General features: G+C 43.8%; 1 protein-coding gene across 1 annotated transcript in view; it reads left to right on the forward strand.

The window, feature by feature from the left end:
- CERS3 (ceramide synthase 3) overlaps positions 1-24,001 on the forward strand; it is an 82,358-nt gene that overhangs the window by 14,768 nt on the left and 43,589 nt on the right. The window contains exons 2-3 of the mRNA XM_084817381.1: positions 13,062-13,252; positions 19,589-19,706. Of these exons, the coding sequence (XP_084673507.1) occupies positions 13,062-13,252; positions 19,589-19,706 (309 nt within the window). The remainder of the gene's footprint in view (positions 1-13,061; positions 13,253-19,588; positions 19,707-24,001) is intronic.

The raw sequence follows: 24,001 nt of genomic DNA on the forward strand, positions 1-24,001 counted from the left end.
GATAGACCTAGGATGCAATCCTATGCATGTTTAGACAGAAAAAGTCCTACAACTGGCTGGGGAATGCTGGGAGTTGCAGGACTTTTTCTGTCTAAACATGCATAGGATTGCACCCTAAGTACTCTTTGGTCAGGAGTATGCTACCTGTGATGTATATTTACCGATCAAAGCAGAGCTCTCACACCCAACACATTTTTTGTTTGCAGATGATGTACTTTCAAAAGCCTTGATAGTATAGCTGCAGGAGCATCTGTATAGTTACAGTTGGCTTTCAGCATTCTGTCATTATAAAGCCTGAGAAGTTTATTTAGTGGGGGGGGGGGAAGAGACGACTCTTCCTACCAGTATGAAATTTGACAGACAGTATTTACCTGGCAAAATGCCGAAGAAGTCTGATGTACAATGGCTGAGTTGTAGCAGCATATACATTTTCCATTGGAGAATAAGCATCCTGTATTTGCAACCAGTTTTGTACCCACCCCAAATCATATGTATCTCAATTTATATTCTCCTGTTTTTGCAGCTTAGGTTATGCCAGAAATTCAAGGATATTGCAAAGGCATTCCTTTCTGCAGGTTTGGTGAAAATCTGTTGTGTTTTCCTAAAACTAAGAGGTTTCAGAGTTCCCATTTTAACCAGCCATTAGGCAAGGAAAGCTGCACATGTCTGCTTGGTGGATTGAAACTTTCCTCCATCAGCCCCAGCCAACATGGTCAGGGATGCTGGGACTTGTAGTCCAAAACAACTCCAGCATGGAGTCTGGATGGCTCTGTATGCTTAATGCACTTTGAGAAGCATTGAAATAGAATAGATAATGAAGATAATAACAATACGATAGGGATGATCATAATAAAAATGCCCTATCTTACAGGGTGGATGGTAAAGATTACAGAGTTCATATATGTGAAGTGTTTTCACTATCTATAAATATTAAGTATAGGAGAGCCACAGTGAAGTTCAATTTTAACTACCACCACCCATCTCCGTTAGAGGTCAGGTAATTCTATGATTGTCTTTTTCAAGGCATTCTAGTAATAAACGCACACACACACACACGCACACACCCTGGCCAAGTGGTAACCATGTGGATCTTCAAAGTGAGCAGTGATTTATTATGGGCGCATTTCATCATATACATTTTAACCTCTGAGAAATATATATCTGTAAAAGTTAAGGTGTTTAAACATTCACTTGTGCAACAAAAAAGAAAGAACATTTAAGTTAAAGTATCTGCCTTAAATTCCACCCCTCCATTTGCCCTGATCACAAAATAAATTCAGCATTATTTCACCACTGTTGTAACCAGCTTACGTTAATGATGACTCAATAGCAATGCTAATTTCATGGATGCCTGATGGAAAATTTCCTTGTGAATAAGAAACGGAAAAGAAGACTCCCTTTTGAGCACTTTACTTGACCGACTGTTGTGTAACTTTCACACCTGTCAACAAGATGTGACACTCAGGCTGAGCTAGATGTTGCACACACCATAGGGATGTCACTGGAAACTGTGTCACTATGGGATTACTTACTCCATGACGTGACAACACTGGGATGTGAGTTCTCTCGGGTGGCTGCTCACACGTCACCGAAAGAGGTCACAGATTTGCATCCAGTTTGCATCCTGTGTTAGAAATAATTACTATAAGTTAAATAAAAATTCAACACATCTGAGGAAAATGGGGAAGATTGTAACAGGTGGTTTGTGTTGCCTACTCAGCCTGCTGTCCAGGTGCTACCAGCTGATGGGTAACTTCAAGGCTCCTGTTCTCTCCCTTCTAATCATTCTTTATCTTTAAACCAGACCTGGGCAGGACATTTCTTCATATACTGCAGGGCTGGGGAACATGTGGCTCTCAAGATGCTGTTGGACTGCAACTCCTATCAGCCCTAGCCAGCATAGCCAGTGGTGACGAGAGATGATGGAAGCTGCAGTCCAGCAAGATCTGGAGGGCTGCATGTTCCTCATTCCTGACATGGAGGAAGTCTTCAAAGAGAGGACTGCCCTCTTTAAAGAAGGACACATGGCCATCTTAGTTTCCACACCCCACCCCACCCCATCTTTGGATGCTGCTGTTGGGTGTGTGGAAACCAGCACTATGACAAGATGCATATGGTAAGTGTTCTTAATTAATGGGGAAGAGGGAAATAACTCAGGGGTACCATTTTGGGTGGCATCAACCTAGCAATATACAGGCGATGTGATGTACATGGTACAGTATTCCAAATACTAAACAAACGGCCACCAGTAATGTACCCAGTTTATAATTTTATTTATATATTTATATGTATATATATTTAAAAAATTCAAATTCAATTTTTTAGAATTTTATAGCTTTACATTTTACACGCACACACACACACACACAGAGTTTTAAGTGTGAAACATTTCAAGTATGGATTGTTTATTAATGCAGCTTGATTGGCTGTTGAATACAAGTGTTAATCCATGTTCCCTCCTTGAGGTTTGTCCTGTTCCTGATTGGTTCTAGCTCAGTTTATAAGTGGTATTGCAGCATACTCTTATTTGTGACTGAAGCTGGTGTTTTATACCAAAATGTTTTTCATTTTCACACACACACACACACACACACACACCCCATATAGGTTTTTTTTTTTAAAAAATGGAAGCTATAAAATCATAGTGCTTGTTACATATAGCTTGGCCCTTAGTGGTAGTGTTGGCGTGGGTTCCATCTTTATGGTGGCAAAGTGTTCATTAACAATTAAGTCTGATTTTGATTTTGAGCCAGTGTACTGTAGTGGTGAGAGTGTTGGACTGGGAGCCGGGAGATCCGGGCTCTAGTCCCCACTCGGCCATGGAAGCTCACTGGGTGACATTGGGCCAGTCACAGCCTTTCAGCCCAACCTACCTCACAGGATTGTTGTTGTGAGGATAAAACAGAGAGGAGGAGGATAATGTAAGCTGCCTTGGGTTCCTTGCAAGAGGGAAAAAAGGCGGGATATAAATGCAATAAATAAATAAATAATAAATTTTGGACCACCCATACATTACTAAGGGCTTGAGGAAGGTACTGAAAACTGTGTAATATTTAAGTGAGAAAATCCTGACAATTTAACAAAGAAATGAAAGGAATGTTGCATGCTTCATGTGCTAGCAGTTTGCTCGCTTGCTTGTTATTTTATGATATTTATATGCCTCCTTATAGCAAAACATTCGCAGGGTGACTGATTGTAAAAACAACAAAGGCAATTAAAATGTAAAAGGCCTTAGAACATCAAATCCCAATCATTTTAATCTAATATGTCTGGGAGAAGAAAAATGCTGCCAAAAGCGAACAGTGTGGGCAGCAGACAAACCTTGGGTATGATATATTCCATGAACAGGATGCCAAAACTAAAAAGGCCTGCCTCTCGTAGCCACCTACCTAACTTAATTCAGCAGGGCACCTGCAGTAAGACATCCAAAGACAACCCAAGGATCTGGGTGGGTACATATGGGAGGAGGTGTTCCTTTATATCAGCAGGCCACACTTATGCAAGCACATGTTCATCTCACACACCTCTCACTCTTACACATGCCACTCGCTCGCACAAATCCAACTCCTCCCAAGGGGTTTTCAGAGGCCTGGCTCTGTCTTAACAGATTAACCAACACTCCTCCCAGAAACCTAATTTCTCAAACCACTCAGCCATCCAGGAATCCTGGCCTCTAGCCCTTCTTCCTTTAAGCTGCTCCCTTGCTAAAGAGTCCTGACATCCCACACTGGAACATTGGGGAGGGGGGGAGGGAAGAGAGGAAAAGCTCTCTAGGAACAGGCCCTGCCATGGAAGCTCCATTCCTAGAGCATCCTAGGAAACAGACAGGACTCTTCAAGCATTTCTTTCTGGGAGGCTCCAGGGAGGCTCTAGCAACAAGACTTCTATGGCAGGAACCATAGAGCCTGTTTCTAGAGATTTTTCCTCCCCCCCCCCCCCGGGTCAGCTTTTGTCTGGGAGGCTGCCAGACAAGGTTTAGGGGCCTGCCTGTGGCCCATGACCTGCACGTTTCACACCCCCACTTTGGATACGCTGGCCATAAGCTATTTAGGGTTTGAAAAGGTCCACGCAGGCACTTGGGATCAGAAATGGACTTTTAAAAAAAGATCTAGGAGCAATCCAGGACATTACAGGCTAATTAGCGTAAAGTCTGTTCCAGTCAAATTGCTGGAACACATTATGTAAAGATAAATATCAAGCATATAGAAGGACAAGTCTTGCTGAAGAAGAATCAATATGACTTCTGCAAAGGTGCACCCTGTCTCACTAACCTTTTAGAGTTCTTTGAGAGCGTCACCAAGCATATTGTTAGATATTGTATACCTGGACTTTTAGAAGGCTTTTGGCAACATTCTCACCAAAGACTGCTGAGCAAACTTAGCCGTTACGGGATAAGGTCCTACTGTGGATAAGTAGCTGGTTAAACAACAAGAGCCGTTGTTCAACTGGTTAAACAAGAAGCAGAGAGTAGAAATACCAGTTGCTGGGGAACTGTTTAAGCATTTTTGTGTTGCCTTTCATCCTTTTTGGATTTCAGGGCAGTGTGAAATAAATCATCTGAACACAAATATGTAAGTTGCCCTGAGAACAATTTGATATTGGGCAACTAATAAATTGAACCGAGAGAGAGTTACAGTAATAATATCCATACAAATTGACTCCCAGTCCCAGCAGACTAAAATGCCTGGGTAAGCAAACCAGCGTACTCCCAAACTTGGGAGTGCTGTAATTACATTCAGGTGGGGTGAGGAGGCTAGCCAAGTGTTCATCCCAACATGGCTTCTCACAGCCATGTTACCACTGGGTGACTCTTGGGAGCAGCACGGCAAAAGTACAAATCAAAAGATCCATTTAAAAAAAAATCAGTACTGATTAGGTCAGGGACAGGGAACCTGGAGGCTTCTAAATGTTGCTGGACTACAACTCCTGTCCGTGCATGACTGATAGTCAGAGATGGCATGGCGTGAGTTGTAATCCAAGAACATCTAGGTTCCCCACTTCTGTGTTAATAATAGTAGAGAACTGCAATGACAGAACTGCATGGCAATAGGTTCTCATGACCAATTATGTCACTGTACAGTCAGAACCGTGCATCTTACAAAAGAGATGAAGAGGAGCGCTAAGGTGATCCACGCCTCTGTAGATTCTGTTACTCTTCTGTTCCCTGTCCCCCCACCACACACACCACAAGGCACCCTAATCTACCTCATAGGTTGTTATAAGGATAAAAGGAGAGGGAGAATCATGAACACTTTTCTGAGCTCCACGGAGGAAGGATGATGGGATAGAAATGTAATAGACAACACACATATATACTGCAAAAACAAGAAAGAGATGCATATGATGAAAGAGACAGTGGGAAGAATCCAACGGGGCGCTTTCTGATTTCACCAACTCTGTTTCACAAGTGGTGGGTTCCTTTGCGCAAGCAGGACCCAACGCCTGCACAGCACAGATTTAGGACTTCCCAGAGGAAGCCCTGAAACGAGCGGAAACCCTCATTTCTCTATTGGGACGAGTTGGTGGAGGTCCATTGTGCGAGCTCTGCTGATCTGCCCCATTGCAGAAACGAGCATTTTCACTTGTTTCCAGTTGCTCCCCAAGAAGCAGTAAACCTTTGTTCCACAAGCAGTGGGTGCTGCTTGCAGACAGGAATTGGCAGGGTACAAGACAATCAGTGGGGGCGTAAGCTTCCCGTTGGATTCTTCCCAATGTTCTCGAAAGCTTATGCTAGAATACATAAATGTGTTAGTCTTTAAGGTGCCGCAAGACTCTTTGTTGTTTCTGCTGCAACAGACTAAGGGCATCTCTATACCAGCCTAAAATCCTGCATTTAAAACCGGGCTTTCTGTTTCCGTTTTAAATGCAGGATCACAACAACTCCCTTTTTCACATGCTTCCTTTCCCCCCTCCTTCTCCCCATATCTGAGTCTTCCATTCTCTTCCATTGATCTCACTTCTCTTCTTATTTATTTATGTATTCATTCATTGAATGAATATGAATATGAATGAATATTCATTCATTCATTCCATTTCTATACTGCCCAATAGCCAAAGCTCTCTGGGCGGTTCACAAAAATCAAAACCAAACAGCACACAATATTTAAAATATATAGAACATTAAAACCACAATGCTTTTCCTCTTTTCACGGAGGGAGCTCAAGTGGAACACAAGGGGGTAATTTGACAGCTCATTATCTGCGATCTATTTAAAAACGGAATAAAGGGCATTTAGTGCGGGAGGCACCCTGGAGGGTCACGGCGTCATGTAAAGACCCCTCAAACTTCCATGAAGGAGCAATCTCAGTCGCAGGATAAAAGCTCCATGTGAAGAAAGCCTAACACAGCTGCCCCTCTGGAAAGATATAATACGGGCATTATTGTAATGGTCCTTTGTAATGGTAGACATATGCGATGCCCATTGTAACGGTAAACATACCTCAGAACCTTTCATTAGAAGCAGTTCCAGTCACATTGGAGCACTTCACCAAGGCATGGAACCCAGGTGAAGGGATGATGCTATGTAGAGAGGGCTTGGCTCAATACTCTCTGGTCCCCATTGAGGACGATAAGGCAAAGAAAATATTCAAGATGCTGTTGGCAAATGGGGTGAGGCATCTTGCCTCAGGCCATGGGTGGCCCAGCCTCCACACACATCTTGCTGCCACAATGACTGGCATTTTGTTAGTTTCCAGTGTGCTCACAGATTTAACTACATTACACCCCCAAGGCCTCCTTTCCATATTGTGTTCTCACTTATGTCAGACCTACTTTTGTTTTCCGTGTGCATTTGCTATTACTGTTTTTCAGTTCAGTCACATACAACTGCGAGTGGCGTGCTCTAAGCCTTTAAACTTAAAACCTTAATGGCCTGTTTTAGAGGCCTCCTTCATTATCATGGCGTCTGCCAGCTGTGAATGACAGTCTTTACAAAATTCACATTATAAAGTTCTTCCTGCTCTGTTTTATAGGTTAGCAGTTAAAAAATTTGCTCTAGGCTGCAAGTTGCGGGTACAAAGCCTTTTTTCATTAAACAACTGTGATTTTTTAAAAGAAGTATCGATACATTGTATTCACTCTTACACACGTCATTCAGTGTGTTTTCATTATTACTTCTTAGAACTTTTTTTTTTTTAATGGTGCAGTGGTGTAATCTTGAAATGTAGGTTATTGTATCTGGCTGGAAGGCAAGGTTCTCCTTTGCTGGGTCTGCTCACACAAGCACTGTGAACAGTCTTGTGTTGATGCCCTGCTGTTTCTAGCATGTGCTGAAATGGCAATTTGTGTGCTGTGAAAATGAGAAGCAAACCTCAAATAATCATAATCAGTTATACGCCCAATGTATTCCAACCACGAAGTTCCTCAGGAGCAAAAGAATGATGTTCTTGGAAGTAAAGCCTCATTATCTCCTTTGTGGTCTTGCTGCTGCTCTTTTATTTAATAGAAAGTATCTCTATCTCGCTTTTCTATTAAAATAACCAAAGCAGTTTACAGCAACTTTAGTGTAAAACAGCATGTGTGCTCTATGTGCTGTGCACAGGATTTGGATCTTGGCTTCAAACGGATGAATTAAATATGCAAATTGTTCCTGACAGAATGGGAGCAAAGCAGAAGTGTGACCCATTCACACAATTATCCCAATTTAGAGATTCCTCGTGTGCACATGAAAGTGAAAATATTTCATAAAGACACACGGTCATACAGTCAGGGTGCCGGTCCCACATTGCAGTGACCCTGAGGAAGCATGCGCTGTAATTTAAAAACAGTTGCAAGCTGCTCTGTTTATTCTACATGTGCATGCATAGCAGAGGAAATACAGCTGAAATTGGCAAAGTTTTACTCTTCCTGAACAAATCCTAAAAAAAACCCCAAACCCAGAATTTTAATGTTGTGGGAGGATCATTAAAATCCTCTAATATTTGATAAACGTGATTGACAAAGGACTTACTTTTCCCCAAAGTTTTTTGTTGTTCCCACACTTCGGGCAGGCATTGAATGAGCTTTTCCCATGGTCAGCTCTGCAAGGAACCAGTGTCGTACAGCCCCATAGAAGGAGTTGCCTTGGGAGAGGGCACAGTCCATCGGCCTGATCTGTTTGTTTATTATTTTTATTAATGTATTTATTTAAAGTATTTTTATCCCACTCCTCAGCCAAAAAGGTCCCCAAAATGGCTTTCATATAAAATAAGATAGTCCCTGCCGGCAAGCTTACGATTTAAAAAGACACAACACACAAGGGAAAAGAGATGGGAAGAGGGGGGAAATTAAGACTTTCATCAGCAGGACTGCTGGGGTGGCTTTCTCTCCCCCTCTCATCTTCCTCCTCTTTTTGTTGAGAAGGAAATTCTGTTGTAACCTGCTCTGGGTTCCTGAGATAAAGGAGTGAGGGTCTCAAATAAGCAATGACTGCTTCCCGCACTACAAAATTCCTGCATGGAAAGCATGCTTTGCCATGTGGGCACTGGTGCTAAAACTGGATGCACGCTTCTCTCAACACTCAAGAGGATGCATATTTTTTTTTTTTCCCCTGGTCAGCTCCCTGAAAAACGGGCAAGTATCTTCCTTGCTATTACGGGGTAGTCTGGTTAATATGGCTGTCTGGCATCCAACCTCCTTTAGCCAGGGTTCAGGGATGCATGCCATGCTTTCTGGGCAATGGAGACATTCCAGAAGTCCCCTGTGGTTAACTGCTGCTATCCAGGCAGCACCTCAGCATCAAGATGCATCCTTCATCTGGTATGGCCCAATGAATTGTCCTTGAAGTGGACCAATAGAAGTATACTTCGGTGGATTAGTTTATTTCTATTGACATGCATTGTAGAGGATCTTTTTCATATTTAGATGTGGCAAAGTGGGGCAGGCTTATTTTGGTTCAATCCAGACTAAGCTAGTTGGACTGGGTTCCCACCGATTGGGATGGGAACTCTACCTTCTGGCCTCCAGCTGTCTTGGACCAAGACATCTGGCATTCTAGTCCAACCTATCTGGAGCGCAACAGGTTGGGAAAGGCTTGGTTACCGCAACAGGTTCTATGTGAGGCTGCTGCCCCTGAAAACCACTTGGAAATTTCCACTAGCGCAGGATACTTCTGCTAGAATTCTGCACTCTGGGGCAAAGTGGTGGGATTATGTGACCCCCCTCTATTGTGTCAGCTTCACTGGCTGCCAGTTCATTTCCAAATGCAATTCAAGGTGGGAAAAGTGCAGAAAAGGACAACTAAAATTATGAAGGGGCTGGAGCATCTCCCCTATGAGAGACGGTTACAACAGCTGGAATGGTTTAGCCTGGAAAAAAAGGAGGGTAGGGATACTGGTGTACAACATTATGCATGGCATCGAGAATGTGGTTCGGAGATGTTTTTCTCCCTCTCTCAAAATACTAGAACCCAATGGGGTCATCCCATGTTGCTGATTGGTGGGAGGTTCAAGACAGGTAAAAGGAAGGACTTCTTCACACAGCGCATAGTTAAACTGTGGAATTTGCTACCACATGATGCAGTGATGGCCACCAATTTGGATGGCTTTAAAAAGAGGTTGGACTAATTCCCGGAGGAAAAGGCTATCAATGGCTATTAGTCTTGACAGCTACATGCTTCCTCCAGTACCAGAGACAGTGAGCCTATGTGCACCAGATGCTGAGGCACATGGGCGGGAGGGTGCTGTTGCACTCATGTCCTACTTGGGGGTCCCTGGTCGACAGCTGGTAGGCCGCTGTGTGAACAGAATGCTGGACTAGATGGACCCTTGGTCTGATCCAGCAGGGCTCTTCTTATGTTCTTAAGGTGATGATTATTTCCTTTGAAGCCCTATATAGCTTGGGAGTTGGGACCTAGCCATTTGAAGGGCTGTCTCTTTCCATGTGGCCACATACAGTACCAAGAAAGCCTTCTCACATGTTACTACCAACTGTGCCTCTGAAGGCAATGGCATGCATAAATCAGTGGCTGCACCCTTCTTACTTGTGCCATTGCTTTCAGAGGCACAGTTGGTGGCAACGCGTGGGAAGGCTTTCTTGGCTCTGTGTGTGGAACTCCTGGCCCCAAGAAATTAGGCCATCTTCCTCCATTGGAGGTTCTGCAGCAGAATTCCTTTCATGTGGCACCGCTATACCAGTGTTCTTTCAAAGCACAACTGTTGCTCTGGGGGCACACCCTAATGAATAGAGTTTGTAACACAATCGAGTGCCACGCACAAATGCATACTGTTCTAATTGCAGGAGAAGTTGGAAAGGTCACATGTGTTCTATCGTTTTTGTTAGTAGCATGAGCGCATAACACAAGCTTCAGTATAGTGCTGCAATTGTGGGAGAAATGGGAGGGCAGCCATTTCAGTTTTTCTTTTCCTCTTTTTCTTTTCTTCAGTCTGCTGACTGTATGTGCGCCACTGATGCTACACAGCGATGGAGGTTCACAAATAAATGGTGTGGTCATTCTCAGCTGGGCACCTCCGTGCACTTGCAATCAAAAATAGCCACACACATATTTATTTATTTCATTTCTATGCCGCCCAATAGCTGAAGCTCTTGGGGGCGGTTCACAAACACACACACACACACACACACACACACACACACCATGGAGGAGCAGGAGAAAGAAATGGTGTGCGGGGGGTGGGGAGAAGAAGGGGGGACGTTGTGGTGCTGTTTTTGCTGTGTGTTTTTCTGGCTGCAAATCCCATAAAAATCAGGGTGGGGAAAGAACAGGGAATGAAAGGAGCAGGAGAAATGCATGGGGTGGAGGAGGGGAAGAAGAGGTGGAAAGAACAGAACAGGTTCTACAGTTTTGAAGCTGCTCCTGCTGGTAAGAGTTAAAACGCCACTAGGTTGGAACACACATGACTTTGCAATGCGTGGAAACTGCAAGCCCCAGAAAAAAGTCATAAAAGTGCTTTGGGAAAGAACGGAATATTGTGTGAAAATAGAGTCAGCACAACAATTCGGGCAGTGCGCTGTGGATCCCATGCATGAGCCAGACGTTCGGTACTGGGAGAAAATACTTGTACAGATTAGCCCTATATTTATGTTCCACCAGCAACTGAAGACATTTCTCTCTTTTATTATTAACACTTTATTAGACCCCTCCCCTTTTCCAATACAATAAAAACAGTAAACCCTCTCCCCTCTACTGCTTCCCTGCCCCCATCTCCCCCCCCCACTTTAGGTTTTATCCTCCCTTCTTCCTGTCATCTTGTATTTAAAGAGTAAATGCATCATGTCTGTCAGTAAAACCATTAAGCTAAAATTTGATAAAGGTATGGTTGCATAAAACATTTTTTAATAAATTGACAGTTATGCAGAATAAATAAATAAATACATAAATAAATAAATAGGGTTGTGTCAAGCATGTCTCTTTGCTGGCCTGCACTGGTTTTGCAGTGAATCACATTAGACTGCATATAATTCAAGAAAACTTCCCCATATTAATTGTAATTTATTTTCTTTTAGTAATTTGATGTAATTACTGCCCCTTTTCATGGGCAGTTAGATCCCAAATCCAAATGTGTATATTGGAGGTTTCATTTGCTTTCCAGTGTTGTAGAATAATACACTTAGCTGTTAGCGTGGCCTTACTAAACCCTGCATTATACCCCTCTGGCAAGTCCCTTTTGCCTGGAATGTATCCCACCAAGGCATGGGCATCTTTTCTGTTGAGTGACATTTCCAGGCCCATGTTGATCTTGCTTGTGGGAATGGGACCTCAAGCCAGAAAGGCATCTCAGTTTGGGCCACTCTGTAACACAGGCAGTAGATTACCTGCTGACCGTTGCATCTCAAAAACTTACCATCCTTTGATATGCTCAGGTTTTTGAATTGTTCTGTGTCCAATGCAATATTTGAATTGTTCTGGTGTCGAATATAATATTTCTGTATTTCTCTTTAAAGATGTATTTCACCCTGTTGTTGCTTAATTTTATTTACTGATTGCTGCGTTCGTGGTTTTTTTTTCTGTTTTTGTCTTTGCTGCTGCTTTTAGCTTGTTGTAAATGTGTTTTAGGGCACAATCCTATGCATGTTTAGACAGAAAAAAATCCTACAACTCCCAGGATTCCCCTGCCATCCATGCTGGCGAGGGAATGCTGGGAGTTGTAGGACTTCTTTCTGTTTAAACATGCATAGGATTGCACCCTTAATGATTGGTATGCTTTTTATATTTTGTAAGCTGATTTGAGCAACTGTTTTAGGGGAGGGGAAAAGAATAGTATTAGCAGTTGCTTAAGTCAATGGGACTTAATTTATGACTAACTTCTCCCATAGATTTCGAAGGGACCTAAATTCATTTAGGTTTATCTGGATTACAGCTGTGCACAAATGGCCTCTCAAAATTCTCCAGCCTATCTGTGGACAGAGAAATTGGGGAACAATTTCACTGAAATTTGCCTAGAGGAGGAGAAATTCTCAAACAGTTTCTCACAGATAGGGCCCACTATTGGCAGGGGTTGTAGCACAGCTTCTTTCTTTTTTCCTCAGGGTTGGTTTATTGCACTGCTTCTGTAGGTGGCAACAGCATCAACTGCGTTGAGACTTCCACTCTTCTGAGGCAGAATTTTGAATTGCTTTTGGTGGTATTTTTGAGCTTACCTAATCACTGTGAGGGGGCCGAGGGGACTGTGTGTGTTTTGTCTCTCTATCACACGTCTTTCCATTGCTCTGCAGCCTCCCAGGCCCCCTGCACTTCCTGAACTGAAAAAGCCCCATGGGAGGAATTGCCTCAAGACGTCTTCCTCATGAGGGCTTTAACTGAAGTGCGGGAAGCTGGGGAGGCTACAGGCTGCCACAGAGATTACTGTACAATGCCAAATAGGTCACTCATATGCACTCCTCAGCCACCTCGCAAATAAGGTAAGCACAAGAACCCTGAACCCAGCCCATGAGAATTTCTCTGAAATTTTTCCTCCTTTGAATTTCTTTTCGGAAGCCATTTCTTTTCTATCCAATGGAATGAGAATGGTAGAAAAAAATTGTGGGAGACATTTTCTGCACAGCATGAGTCTGGATCCAACCCAATGTGTAGTTTTTATTCATTGATACGTATGACTCATTTGCCTCTTCTCTTTTCTCTCAAGCCCCCCAGAATGGAACGCCTACTAAAAGATTTGAACGGATGGTTTTGGTCAGAGAACCACTGGATCCCCAGTAATTGTTCATGGGCAAACTTCGAAGATCGTAATGGATATGTCTTTCCAAAACCACAGCAGTTACTAGTCACAATTCCATATGGCTTTGTGTTGTTGGTTGTCAGGTTCTTTATTGAAAGGTGAGGCATCCCCCCCCCCCAAAAAAAAGCATTTCCAGGAAGACAAGGAAGATAGAAAGATTATTTTGCTTTGCCTGCACATACAGTGAGAGTATCAGTGTTATAAAGCTGAGTAGTTCCATCAGAAATTGTTCACACTGGTTTTGTATCCTCTGAGGTGTATTACTGCTTTCCAGCCCAATAGATTTTTGCAGCCTTGTGTTGCGAAACTTATCTTTTAGACCACTTCAACTAGCGGGTTAGGAGTAGGGATGTTGGAGAAACCACCTTCCCTTATATATACCCAGGTGACTTTTAAGATTGTCAGAGGAGGCCTTGCCCGTCATTCTGAAATTAACGGAATGTTGCCATGCAGCATCCTGATACTGAGCCTTCTTGGTGGTGGCACCCACCCTTTGGAAAAACCTCTCTCATGCAGTTTGGGTGGCAGAAAATGTGGTGTCTTTCAATCCTGAAAGATCCTATCCTGAAAACCTACTTGTTCACCCAGGCTTTCCCTAGGCTGTAAGTAAATTAATCATGCTGCTCTGCCTTACTGCTCCTTATACTGCTTTTATTATAATTGGAATTGTTCATAATGTTGTGTTTTTAATATTGTATTTTAAATGTGATTTTAATATTTATATGTGAACTGCGTAGGGATTTTATTATATTTGTTGTTGTTGTTGTTCAGTCGTTAAGCCGTGTTCAACTCTTCGTGACCCCATGGACCATAGCACGCCAGGCCTTCCTGACCTCCGCTCTCTCCCGGAGTGTGCTCAAATTCATATTCATTGCATCGGTGATGCTATCTAGCCAGCTCATCCTCTGCTGTCCCCTTCTCCTTTTGCCTTCAGTCTTTCCAGCATCAGGGTCTTTTCCAGGGAGTTTTCTCTTCGCATTAGGTGGCCAAAATATTTGAGCTTCAGCTTCAGTATCTGTCCTTCCAATGAGCAGTCAGGGTTGATTTCCTTTAGGATTGACTGATTTGACCTCCTTGCAGGCCAGGGGACTCGTAAGAGTCTTCCCCAGCACCACAGTTCGAAGGCATCAATTCTTCGGCACTCAGCCTTCCTTATAGTCCAGCTCTCACAGCCATATGTTGCTACTGGGAAAACCATAGCTTTGATTATACGAATCTTTGTCGGCAAGGTGATGTCTCTGCTTCTTACTATGCTGTCTAGGTTTGCCATAGATTTCCTCCCAAGGAGCAAGCGTCTTTTAATTTCATGGCTACAGTCACCGTCTGCAGTGATCTTGGAGCCCAAGAAAATAAAATCTGTCACTGCTTCCATTTCTTCCCCTTCCATATGCCAGGAAGTGATGGGGCCAGATGCCATGATTTTAGTTTTTTTAATGTTGAGTTTCAAACCAGCTTTTGCACTCTCCACTTTCACCCTCAACAAGAGGCTCTTTAGATCCTCTTTGCTTTCTGCCATTAGGGTGGTATCGTCTGCGTATCTGAGGTTGTTGATAATTCTCCCAGCAATCTTAATTCCGACCTGTGATTCATCCAACCTGGCGTTTCTCACGATGTACTCTGCATATAAATTAAATAAGCAGGGCGACAATATACAGCCTTGTCGTACTCCTTTCCCAATTTTGAACCAATCGGTTGTTCCATGTCCGGTTCTTACTGTTGCTTCTTGACCCTCGTACAGGTTTCTCAGGAGACAGGTAAAGTGGTCTGGTACTCCCATCTCTTTAAGAATTTGCCACAGTTTGTTGTGATCCACACAATCAAAGGCTTTAGCGTAGTCAATGAAGCAGAAATAGACATTTTTCTGGAATTCTCTTGCTTTCTCCATAATCCAGCGAATGTTGGCGATTTGATCTCTAGTTCCTCTGCCTCTTCGGAACCCAGCTTGTACTTCCGGTAGTTCTCGGTTCACATACTGCAGAAGCCTAGCTTGTAGGATTTTGAGCATAACCTTGCTGGCATGTGAAATGAGCACAATTATACGGTAGTGAGAACACTCTTTGGCATTGCCCTTCTTTGGAACTGGAATGTAAACTGGCCTTTTCCAGTCTTGTGGCCACTGCTGAGTGTTCCAAATTTGTTGGCATATTGAGTGCAGCACTTTAACAGCATCATCTTTTACGATGTTAAATAGCTCCGCTGGAATACTGTTATCTCTGCTAGCTTTGTTGTTAGTAACGCTTCCTAAGGCCCACTTGACTTCACTCTCTAGGATGCCTGGCTCAAGTTTAGGGACCGTACTATCATGGCTATCAGGGACATTAAGATCCTTCCTGTATAGTTCTTCTGTGTATTCTTTCCACCTCTTCTTAATCTCATCTGCTTCTGTTAGGTCCCTGCCTTCTTTGTCCTTTGTCATGCCCGTCTTTGCACAAAACGTTCCCTTGAGATCTCCAATTTTCTTGAAAAGATCTCTAGTCTTTCCCATTCTGTTGTTTTCCTCAATTTCTTTGCATTGTTCATTTAAGAAGTCCTTCTTGTCTCTCCTTGCTATTCTCTGGAACTCTGCATTCAGTTGGGTATATCTTCCCCTTTCTCCTTTGCTTTTCGCTTCCCTTCTTTCGTGAGCTACTTGTAAAGCCTCATCAGACAGCCACTTGGCTTTCTTGCATTTCTTTTTCTTTGGGATGGATTTCGTTGCTGCCTCCTGAACAATGTTACGGACCTCCGTCCATAGTTCCTCAGGCACTGTGTGTATCAGGTCTAATCCCTGAAAACTATTCCTCACCTCCACTGTATATTCATAAGGGATATGATTTAGGTCATACCTGAACGGTTTAGTGGTTTTCCCTGTGTTCTTCAATTTAAACCGAAATTTTGCAAGAAGCAGCTCATGATCTGAGCCACAGTCAGCTCCAGGTCTTGTTTTTACTGACTGTATGGAGCTTCTCCCATCTTTGGCTGCAAAGTACATAATCAATCTGATTTCGATATTGACCATCTGGTGATGTCCATGTGTAGAGTCGCCTCTTGTGCTGTTGGAAAAGAGTGTTTGCTATGATCAGTGTGTTCTCTTGGCAAAACTCTATTAGCCTTTGTCTTGCTTCATTTTGTACACCAAGGCCATGCTTGCCTGTTATCCCGGTGACTTCTTGACTTCCTGCTTTGGTATTCCAATCCCCTATGATGAAAAGGACATTTTTTTTGGTGTTAGTTCTAGAAGGTGTTGTAGGTCTTCATAGAACCGATCAACCTCAGCTTCTTCGGCCTCAGTGGTTGGGGCATAGACTTGAATTACTGTGATGTTGAATGGTTTGCCTTGGATTCGTACGGAGATCATTCTATCGTTTTTGAGATTGTACCCCAGTACTGCTTTTCCCACCCTTTTATTGACTATGAGTGCTACTCCATTTCTTCTAAGGGATTCTTGCCCACAGTAGTAGATACGATGGTCACCTGAATTAAATTCGCCCATGCTTGTCCATTTTAGTTCGCTGATTCCCAAGATGTCGATGCTCAATCTTGCCATTCCATGTTTGACCTTGATTCATTGATCTGACATTCCAGGTTCCTAAACAATATTGTTCTTTACAGCATCGGACTTTCTTTTCACCACCAGACACATCCACAGCTGAGTGTCCTTTCGGCTTTGGCCCAGCCGCTTCACTCTTTGTGGCGCTACTTGGAAATACCCTCTGCTCTTCCCCAGTAGTATATTGGACACCTTCCGACCTGAGGGGCTCATCTTCCGGCGTCATATCTTTTAGCCTTGTGATACGTTCCATGGGGTTTTCTTGGCAAGAATACTGGAGTGGGTTGCCATTTCCTTCTCCAGTGGATCACATTTTGTCAGAACTCTCCACCATGACCTGTCCATCTTGGGTGGCCCTGCACGGCATAGCTTATGGCTTCACTGAGTTACACAAGCCCCTTCACCACAACAAGGCAGTGATCCATGAAGGGGTTATTATATTTAGTGGTATATAAATATCACAAATACATAAAATAAAATAAATCAATTTGGGGGGGGTGGAGCTCAACGAGCTTCCCTTGGCTCGCCCCCTGGACTTCGTTCAGTGTTCCCCGAACTGGTCCAACTCAATCTGCATTGAGTTGAGCCACTTCCTGAATTTTCCGTATTTTTTAATTTGTGCAAATAGAGATTTGTGCACATTGTAGCTGCAATTTGCATAATTTGCACACATTTCAGTCACAACTTGCACACATTATGCAAATTGTGCCTACAGTTTGCACAAACTTCTATTAAAAGTAAAAAAAGAAAAGTGGAAAAAGTTCCCAAAGTTCAGTAAAAACCTGTGGCTTGGCCCGCAAATTCGAACCAAATCAGGTGGGCCGCGGGAGTCCATCAAGCCCCCAAAGGGCCAGATTTCAAAGTTACAGATGTGGGCCAACTGAAGGTGGGTCATAATAGAGGCACAACCACCATTTTCTTTTCCTAATGATATTTTTAAGCGAAGGGAAAGAGAGGGCCAAGTAGAAAAACGGGCATGGAGAGAGAGCGAGATAGAATAGAAGATTAATATTAAAAGTGGATCTGATGTAGCAGGTTCAGATTAAAGGTGGGCACCATGTCTGAAAAGACTGAAGGCTAATTTTTTAGAATTTTTTAGAATTGAATGGAGTATGATCTGTGTTTAAAGTATGGTTTAATATACTAGTTGTCAGGAAATGGATTGTCCTTCCCTTTCGCAATCAGCACCACAAAGAGACAAAGCTTCAAGCTAACACGACTTTGTTTTGCTAGAGACTAGCCCTTCTACAAATGCAGATTCAGGAAGCTCTCAGACTGCCCCAGGCCCTAAACAACTAATCTACAATCTCTAATCAGGAAAGACGAACCGGAGGGTAGTGAAGTTGCTGACAGTTTGCCCATGAACCTCATAGCCAAACTTGCTTTGCAGTGATGCCCCTCCCTTAGGGTGGCTCCCTCCTATGTTGGCTTCTAAGAGCCGCTACCCCTGGTCTGAGCCATGCCCCTAACTTTTCCCGCTTTGCTTTGCGATGCACCCTAGCGTCTCTTGAGTCATGCTCCCCTTCCGCTTCTTCCTCCTCCTCCTTGGAAACTTGAGTTCTCACTGTGGAGGGAGGGGGCAGCGACTCAGCCTGGGCCATCTGTTTGTCAAGGTGTATTGCCCCTGCAGTAGGCTTCAAACTCTTAATTTAGAGGTGCCAAGATAGTGATAAATCGGATCCAGGTTTACTTACAAGGAGTACTTTATTGAGTACAATCAGCACACAGGCATACCCAATGGTTGGATCAGACAGCTTCTCTGATCCAGAGCCATGGGGTACAATGGGTTTTATACCATACATGTCAGCAGTGAGGCAGCATGACAGCAGCAAGCATTAATTAGCGTTCATTCCCAGCATAGGCTAACTGTGCTTGGTCAGAAGGGAACTTTCCCAGCACAGACACCTACAGCTTTAAGGCAAACAAGCCTCACTTCCCAGGCACATCTTGATAAGACACTCCAGCTTGTTAGTATGGAATGTGCTGAGGCTGCTCTATTGACCTTTGACTCATCCTGGTAAATCAAGAGGCCTTTTAGAGAAAACAGCAGCCAACTGACCAAAGTCAGAGAGCATTATGGATCATCTCAGCCCCTTTAAAACTACTAATAGCTTGGTTCAGGCCTGGGGCCTTACACAAGGCCTTCAGAGGAATGAGGAATCTCTGTCAGCGTCTTGGGGCTCTAGGGAAGTTCTGTCCCGCAGGCTCTGATCTAGCTGTTCCAACACTGATTCAGAATTGGAGCTGTCAGACATCTCAAGGGGCTTGGACTCATTCCTGACACTAGTCAGGGTAGAGCTCCAGATGCAATTTTCACCTTTAAGGAATAGCTTCAGTGCACAAAGAATATCAGACCAGTTCCCAGTGTTCCATCATGATCTAGTGCAGCCTTCCTCAACCTGGTGTCCTCCAGATGAGTTGGACTGAAACTCCCATAATTCCCAGCCCACATGGGAATGGCCACCAGGTTAGGGAAGGCTGATCTAGTGTCATGGAACCCAGGGGGCAGGGATATGCAGATAAAGGGTTGAGCTTTATCAGCAGGGGCTGGGTGAGTTCTCAGTGGGTCCCTATGGGGCAAAGTAAATGGGTTGCAATCTGGGACACAGCAAACCTGACTCTTGGTACAGATATTAGGATCATCAGAGTCTGGGAGCCATTATATCCAGATATATCCTCTATTCCAACAGTGTTCAGAAGTGTAACACGTCCCACCCCCCGCCCCCCACTATAGGAGAGTGGATACTCTTTCATATTCAAGTGTTGCCATAGACACCATTTTATTTGTTGATGTTATCACAGGGAGAAAAACCTACCCACTGCCTCAACAATGCATGGCCCAATTTACACCAAGTCTAATCAAACGTATTGAAAATATGGAGTCTCACCTTTTGTGTCTTTCCAGATGTATTGCTATTCCTCTAGCAGACGCTTTGGGCATAAAGAGTATGAGGCGTATCAAGCCCCAGCCAAATCCCACACTGGAGAGATTTTTCAAGGCGCACACAGAAAAGCCATCACCAGTGAGTACTTCTAAGAAATAGACTTCTTTGGGAGATGCCCATTTCCAAAGCCACATTCTGTGTCTCTTTCTTTGTCCCCTTGCTCTGCAAAACTTATATATCCCCCTTGCTAGCCCAGTACTGATCTTTCCAAGTGGCTCTCATTAAAATTACAATCTGGGCTTATTATATTTTTATCCCACCCACCCCCCAATATTCAATTAATAACTAAAATCCAATTCAATGTACCATTAAAATACTATACAAATATGGTAAAACAAACCAACACAAAAATGGAAAAGGATATGTCCACATAGCCAGTTCCAGCAAAACATCCCTAGCAGTGCCAGTGTAAGCCTTTCTGAAGAGGAAGCTCAAAATGGTGGGTGCTTCCAGCGAGTCTTTTGTAGCACCATCGCTATGCCTCATTCATGGCATTTTAAAGGAGGGTCCAGACTTGCCTGAGTAACTCTCCCCCTGCCTTGCCACCATTTCTTCCATCTTTTTTCTTACTGTGGAAAACTTTGTTAAGGCAGATGTGAAAGTTTGAGGCCTACATAGGTAAAGAGCGGGGGGAAAGGTCAAGCTTAAAGGCCTGGGTTTTTCTGTTGGGAGGGGTGAGTTTCATTTTCCCAGTTAAGTTTCAGTTTCATTTCCCTAGTTAAGTCTCATTTCTTCCAGTTTGAAGCAGTACTTTCAGTTTTAAGGGAGGAGGGTATAAAAAGCAAGTGAGAAAGCCAGTAAGAGTCAGAGTCGGGGATATCATAGCCTGAAGAGGAAGCAGGAAGAAGCAGCCTGGAGAAGTCGAAGAACAGCTTGGGTAAAGGAACTTGCATTTTGCAACTTTCATTTTCCCTTAATGCCTTTTGTATCACTCAGATCTATTGTGTAAATACTTTTAGTTGTGATTTGCTTGCTTTAATTTACTAGTAAATTGTTGTGGTTATACCCTGTGTCTAGAGCGTCAGTCACCTAGGTGACATGGAAGTCACCAGCCTCCACTGTTTGGGTGGTTCTCTCACCAGCAGCCTGGCTCCCACAATGTGAGGAGCTTCTGCTTTGTCCCAGAGGCTTTGGAGCTGGGAGAGGGAATTACAGCTACCTGTGACCCACATCTTCCTGCTTGTTCACTTTCTCTCTCACTTGCATATCCTACGCCCTTGAGGAAGGGCTGGTTACCCATCTAAATACAATTCTCAATACAAGGACTCTAACAATTTATACAAATGTTAAACAATTATATCAAAAGGAGTGTGGGGGTGAGGGAAGCAAAACCTTGTCTACTCCCTGCTTTGACTCCTCCATCTCTGGTTTCTTCAGAGACTTTCCCCCCCAGCCTGACTCGAGTCTGTGGAGACAGGCTGCTGGTGAGAAAAGTGCCCAAAGCAACAGAGTGCAGACTGGCAAGGCAGATGGGAGAAAAATTCAGCTTCCCCTGATCTTAATAGAACTTTTCAACAGAAATACAACGAAACTCGGAACAACAAAAAATGAGATATGAACTTAAATCCAGTAGCTCAGTGATAAGTCCATACCATGAAGTATGGGAGAATGGACAGCTGGTGGGCCACTGTGTGAGCAGAATGCTGGACTAGATGGATTCTTGGTCTGATCCAGCATGGCTCCAGAATTAACTCTAAGCATAAACAAGTACTGCTGACTCAAGGAAATTTTCTCACTTCAGGTGAAGTAAAATTTTGCCCCTTCCTTCCTGTAACCTGGACAACACAACAGCCAGAACATTGTGGGTGGAATGGAGTTATCTGCACTCCAGGTCTTTTCAGCCTACATGAAGTTTCAGTGGGCTTTAGCTCTCTGCTGAGACAACATCCACCTATAGTTTTCCTAGTTGGAGAGAGCATCAGTCAGTAGGGCTCACTTGGAGCTCTCCAAGGGTCCATTTTCTTCTGGCCTTTGCATAAGAGGGTTTCTGTTTTGACTTTTCCTGCAGTGACTTGACTTTATCTTCCTTGTCTGGACTTGAACTGACTCCACCAGATGCTACTGACTTCCTCTGTGAGCCTCAAGTATCTGCAGAACCTGACAACCTCATTTCTTTCCTACATCCTCAGATTTCTCCATTGGATCATGAGGATACATTTAGATAAAACCTCCATTAATTAAATGAAGAAGTTAACTAATATTTAACTGTGATGCCTCATTCCCCAGCTTTTTAAAAATCCAGAATGCCAGTTGGCCACATTTGGAAATGGAGGGCTTGGAAAACAGACAGAAATTGAAATATTGTCATGATCAAATCACACCATCCAGTGAACCATAGAGAATCTTTCTTTTCTTTCCTTTTCCTTTTTTTTTGGATTGTGCGTGAATTTAGCCGTGCTGCACTCCTAAGCTTTTGCTACTACAACAAAATGAAGTACTGTGCAACAGAAGAGTGGTGGAGCTGAAGCAACACACCCTTTAGCATATAATAATTTCTTCTCAGTATCATTCATCACACCCTCTTGCTCAAAATGAATTAATTCAGCATTAGGTAATCGTTCGTATCAAAACTTCATCATCCCTCGGCATACCGTTGCCTGATTCTGTACTTACTATTGCTAAAGTCTACCTGGGATTAGAAGTTACATTCCTGTATGATTAAATATGTTGGGAAACGTTGATCCATTGACTCTGCGTGTTTGTCATAACCTCAGGGTCAGGCTCCCCATTTGCGGGCGATAAGGCAATAGACTTTGAAGAGGTGGCAGAGTGGGGGAGGGAATTATCCCCAGATGTTCCCACTTATGCAGAAGCTCAAGCACATGAGGAACTCATCTTGGCATCACCTCCCCAGACAGAGGAGATCACACTGCATTCCTTGGGATCTGAGGACTCCAGCCTGAAAACCAAAGCAGAACTGCAGGCTCCTCAACACCATCACAGTCAACAGCTGCTAAACACACTCAGCCCCTTTCCATACAAGAGACTTCTCTTAGCTGAGCCAGAGATTCCCATTTAGGTCAGCTTTCTGCAACCTGGCACCCTCCTGATGTGTTGGACTGCAACTCCCATAATTCCCAGCAAGCATGGTCAATGACTACTAGTCCTGATGGCCATATGCTACTTCCAGTATGAGAGGCAGTATGTACACCAGTTGCTGGGGATCTTGGGCAGGAGGGTGCTGTGGCACTCATGTCCTGCTTGTGGGTTTCCTATGGGCAGCTGGTTGGCCACTGTGTGAACAGGATGCAGGACTAGATGGACCCTTGGTCTGATCCAGCAGGGCTCTTCTTATGTTCTTAGGTACTTCTACAGGGCACCAGGTTGAGGAAGGCTGACCTAGATTGAGCTGCAGCCTTATTTAAGTTGCAGTCTAGGGCCATCTACTGCTGAAGCAACATTGGAGTCCGCTTGTATGTCTTCTGCCTGAGTGCTGTTTGGAGCTGTCCAAGGTGCTGCCTTAATCTAGGGTTCTCTGCTGCTGAAGCAACATGGGAGCCTGCTTGTGTGTGTCTCCTGCTTGAGTGCTACTTGGAGCTGTCCAGGGTGCTGCCTTGGCCCTGACCTCTTGCCTTGAACCAGGACTTCTGCTGCAACCTATTTTTCCAAACTAAAACTTTCCCTTTAGGGGGCAAGCACCACATAGCTGGACCTGCATTGGAGTGATGGGAGAGAGTGGACAAAATTGGCTGGCAGGATAGTAAGCAGAGGAGTGTGTGTGTATGTGTGTGTGGCAGTGGTGGTGCACTTCTACGAAAAGCACGTGTCCTGTATTTTTCAGCCAACCCTGTAAAGAAGGGTGCCCTCTGGCTCTCAGCCATAGTAATCAAAATGTGTATGCACCAATTAATCAACGGAAGCTTCAGCTGATCAGCGTACAGATGGATGTACCAATTAAAGCCATTCAACCAGGGAGATTTGTTTCTGATCGACCCATTCACATGAGGAATGATTACAGAGGATTGGAAACAAAGAAGGAAATGAAGAAAGAAACCCGTCAAGCCACATTTTGTGGGATCAATGTCAGTTAATGCGGCCTGATGTGGACGAATCATTCCCCGTCACATTTTCAAACATATTTCTGAAATAATGAGGGCAAGAAGCCTGCTGTTTAATAATAACAAAGAGCCTTGTGGCATCTTAAAGGCATCGGATGAAGTAGACTGTAGACCACAAAAGCTTATGAGCATAATAAATGTGTTAGCCACTGAGGTGCCACAGGACTCTTTATTGTTTTTGCTAACTGGCTATCCCTCTTGAAAACACTGAGTAGTTTTCAGAAACAAACTACACCAGGGATCATAGCATCATAGAATCATAGAATAGTAGGGTTGGAAGGGGCCTATGAGACCATAGAGTCCAACCCTCTGCTC

This window comes from Heloderma suspectum, chromosome 11, assembly GCF_057233095.1.
Source record: "Heloderma suspectum isolate Gila_16-S chromosome 11, 16-S_ref, whole genome shotgun sequence".
In the NCBI taxonomy this organism is placed as follows: domain Eukaryota; kingdom Metazoa; phylum Chordata; class Lepidosauria; order Squamata; family Helodermatidae; genus Heloderma; species Heloderma suspectum.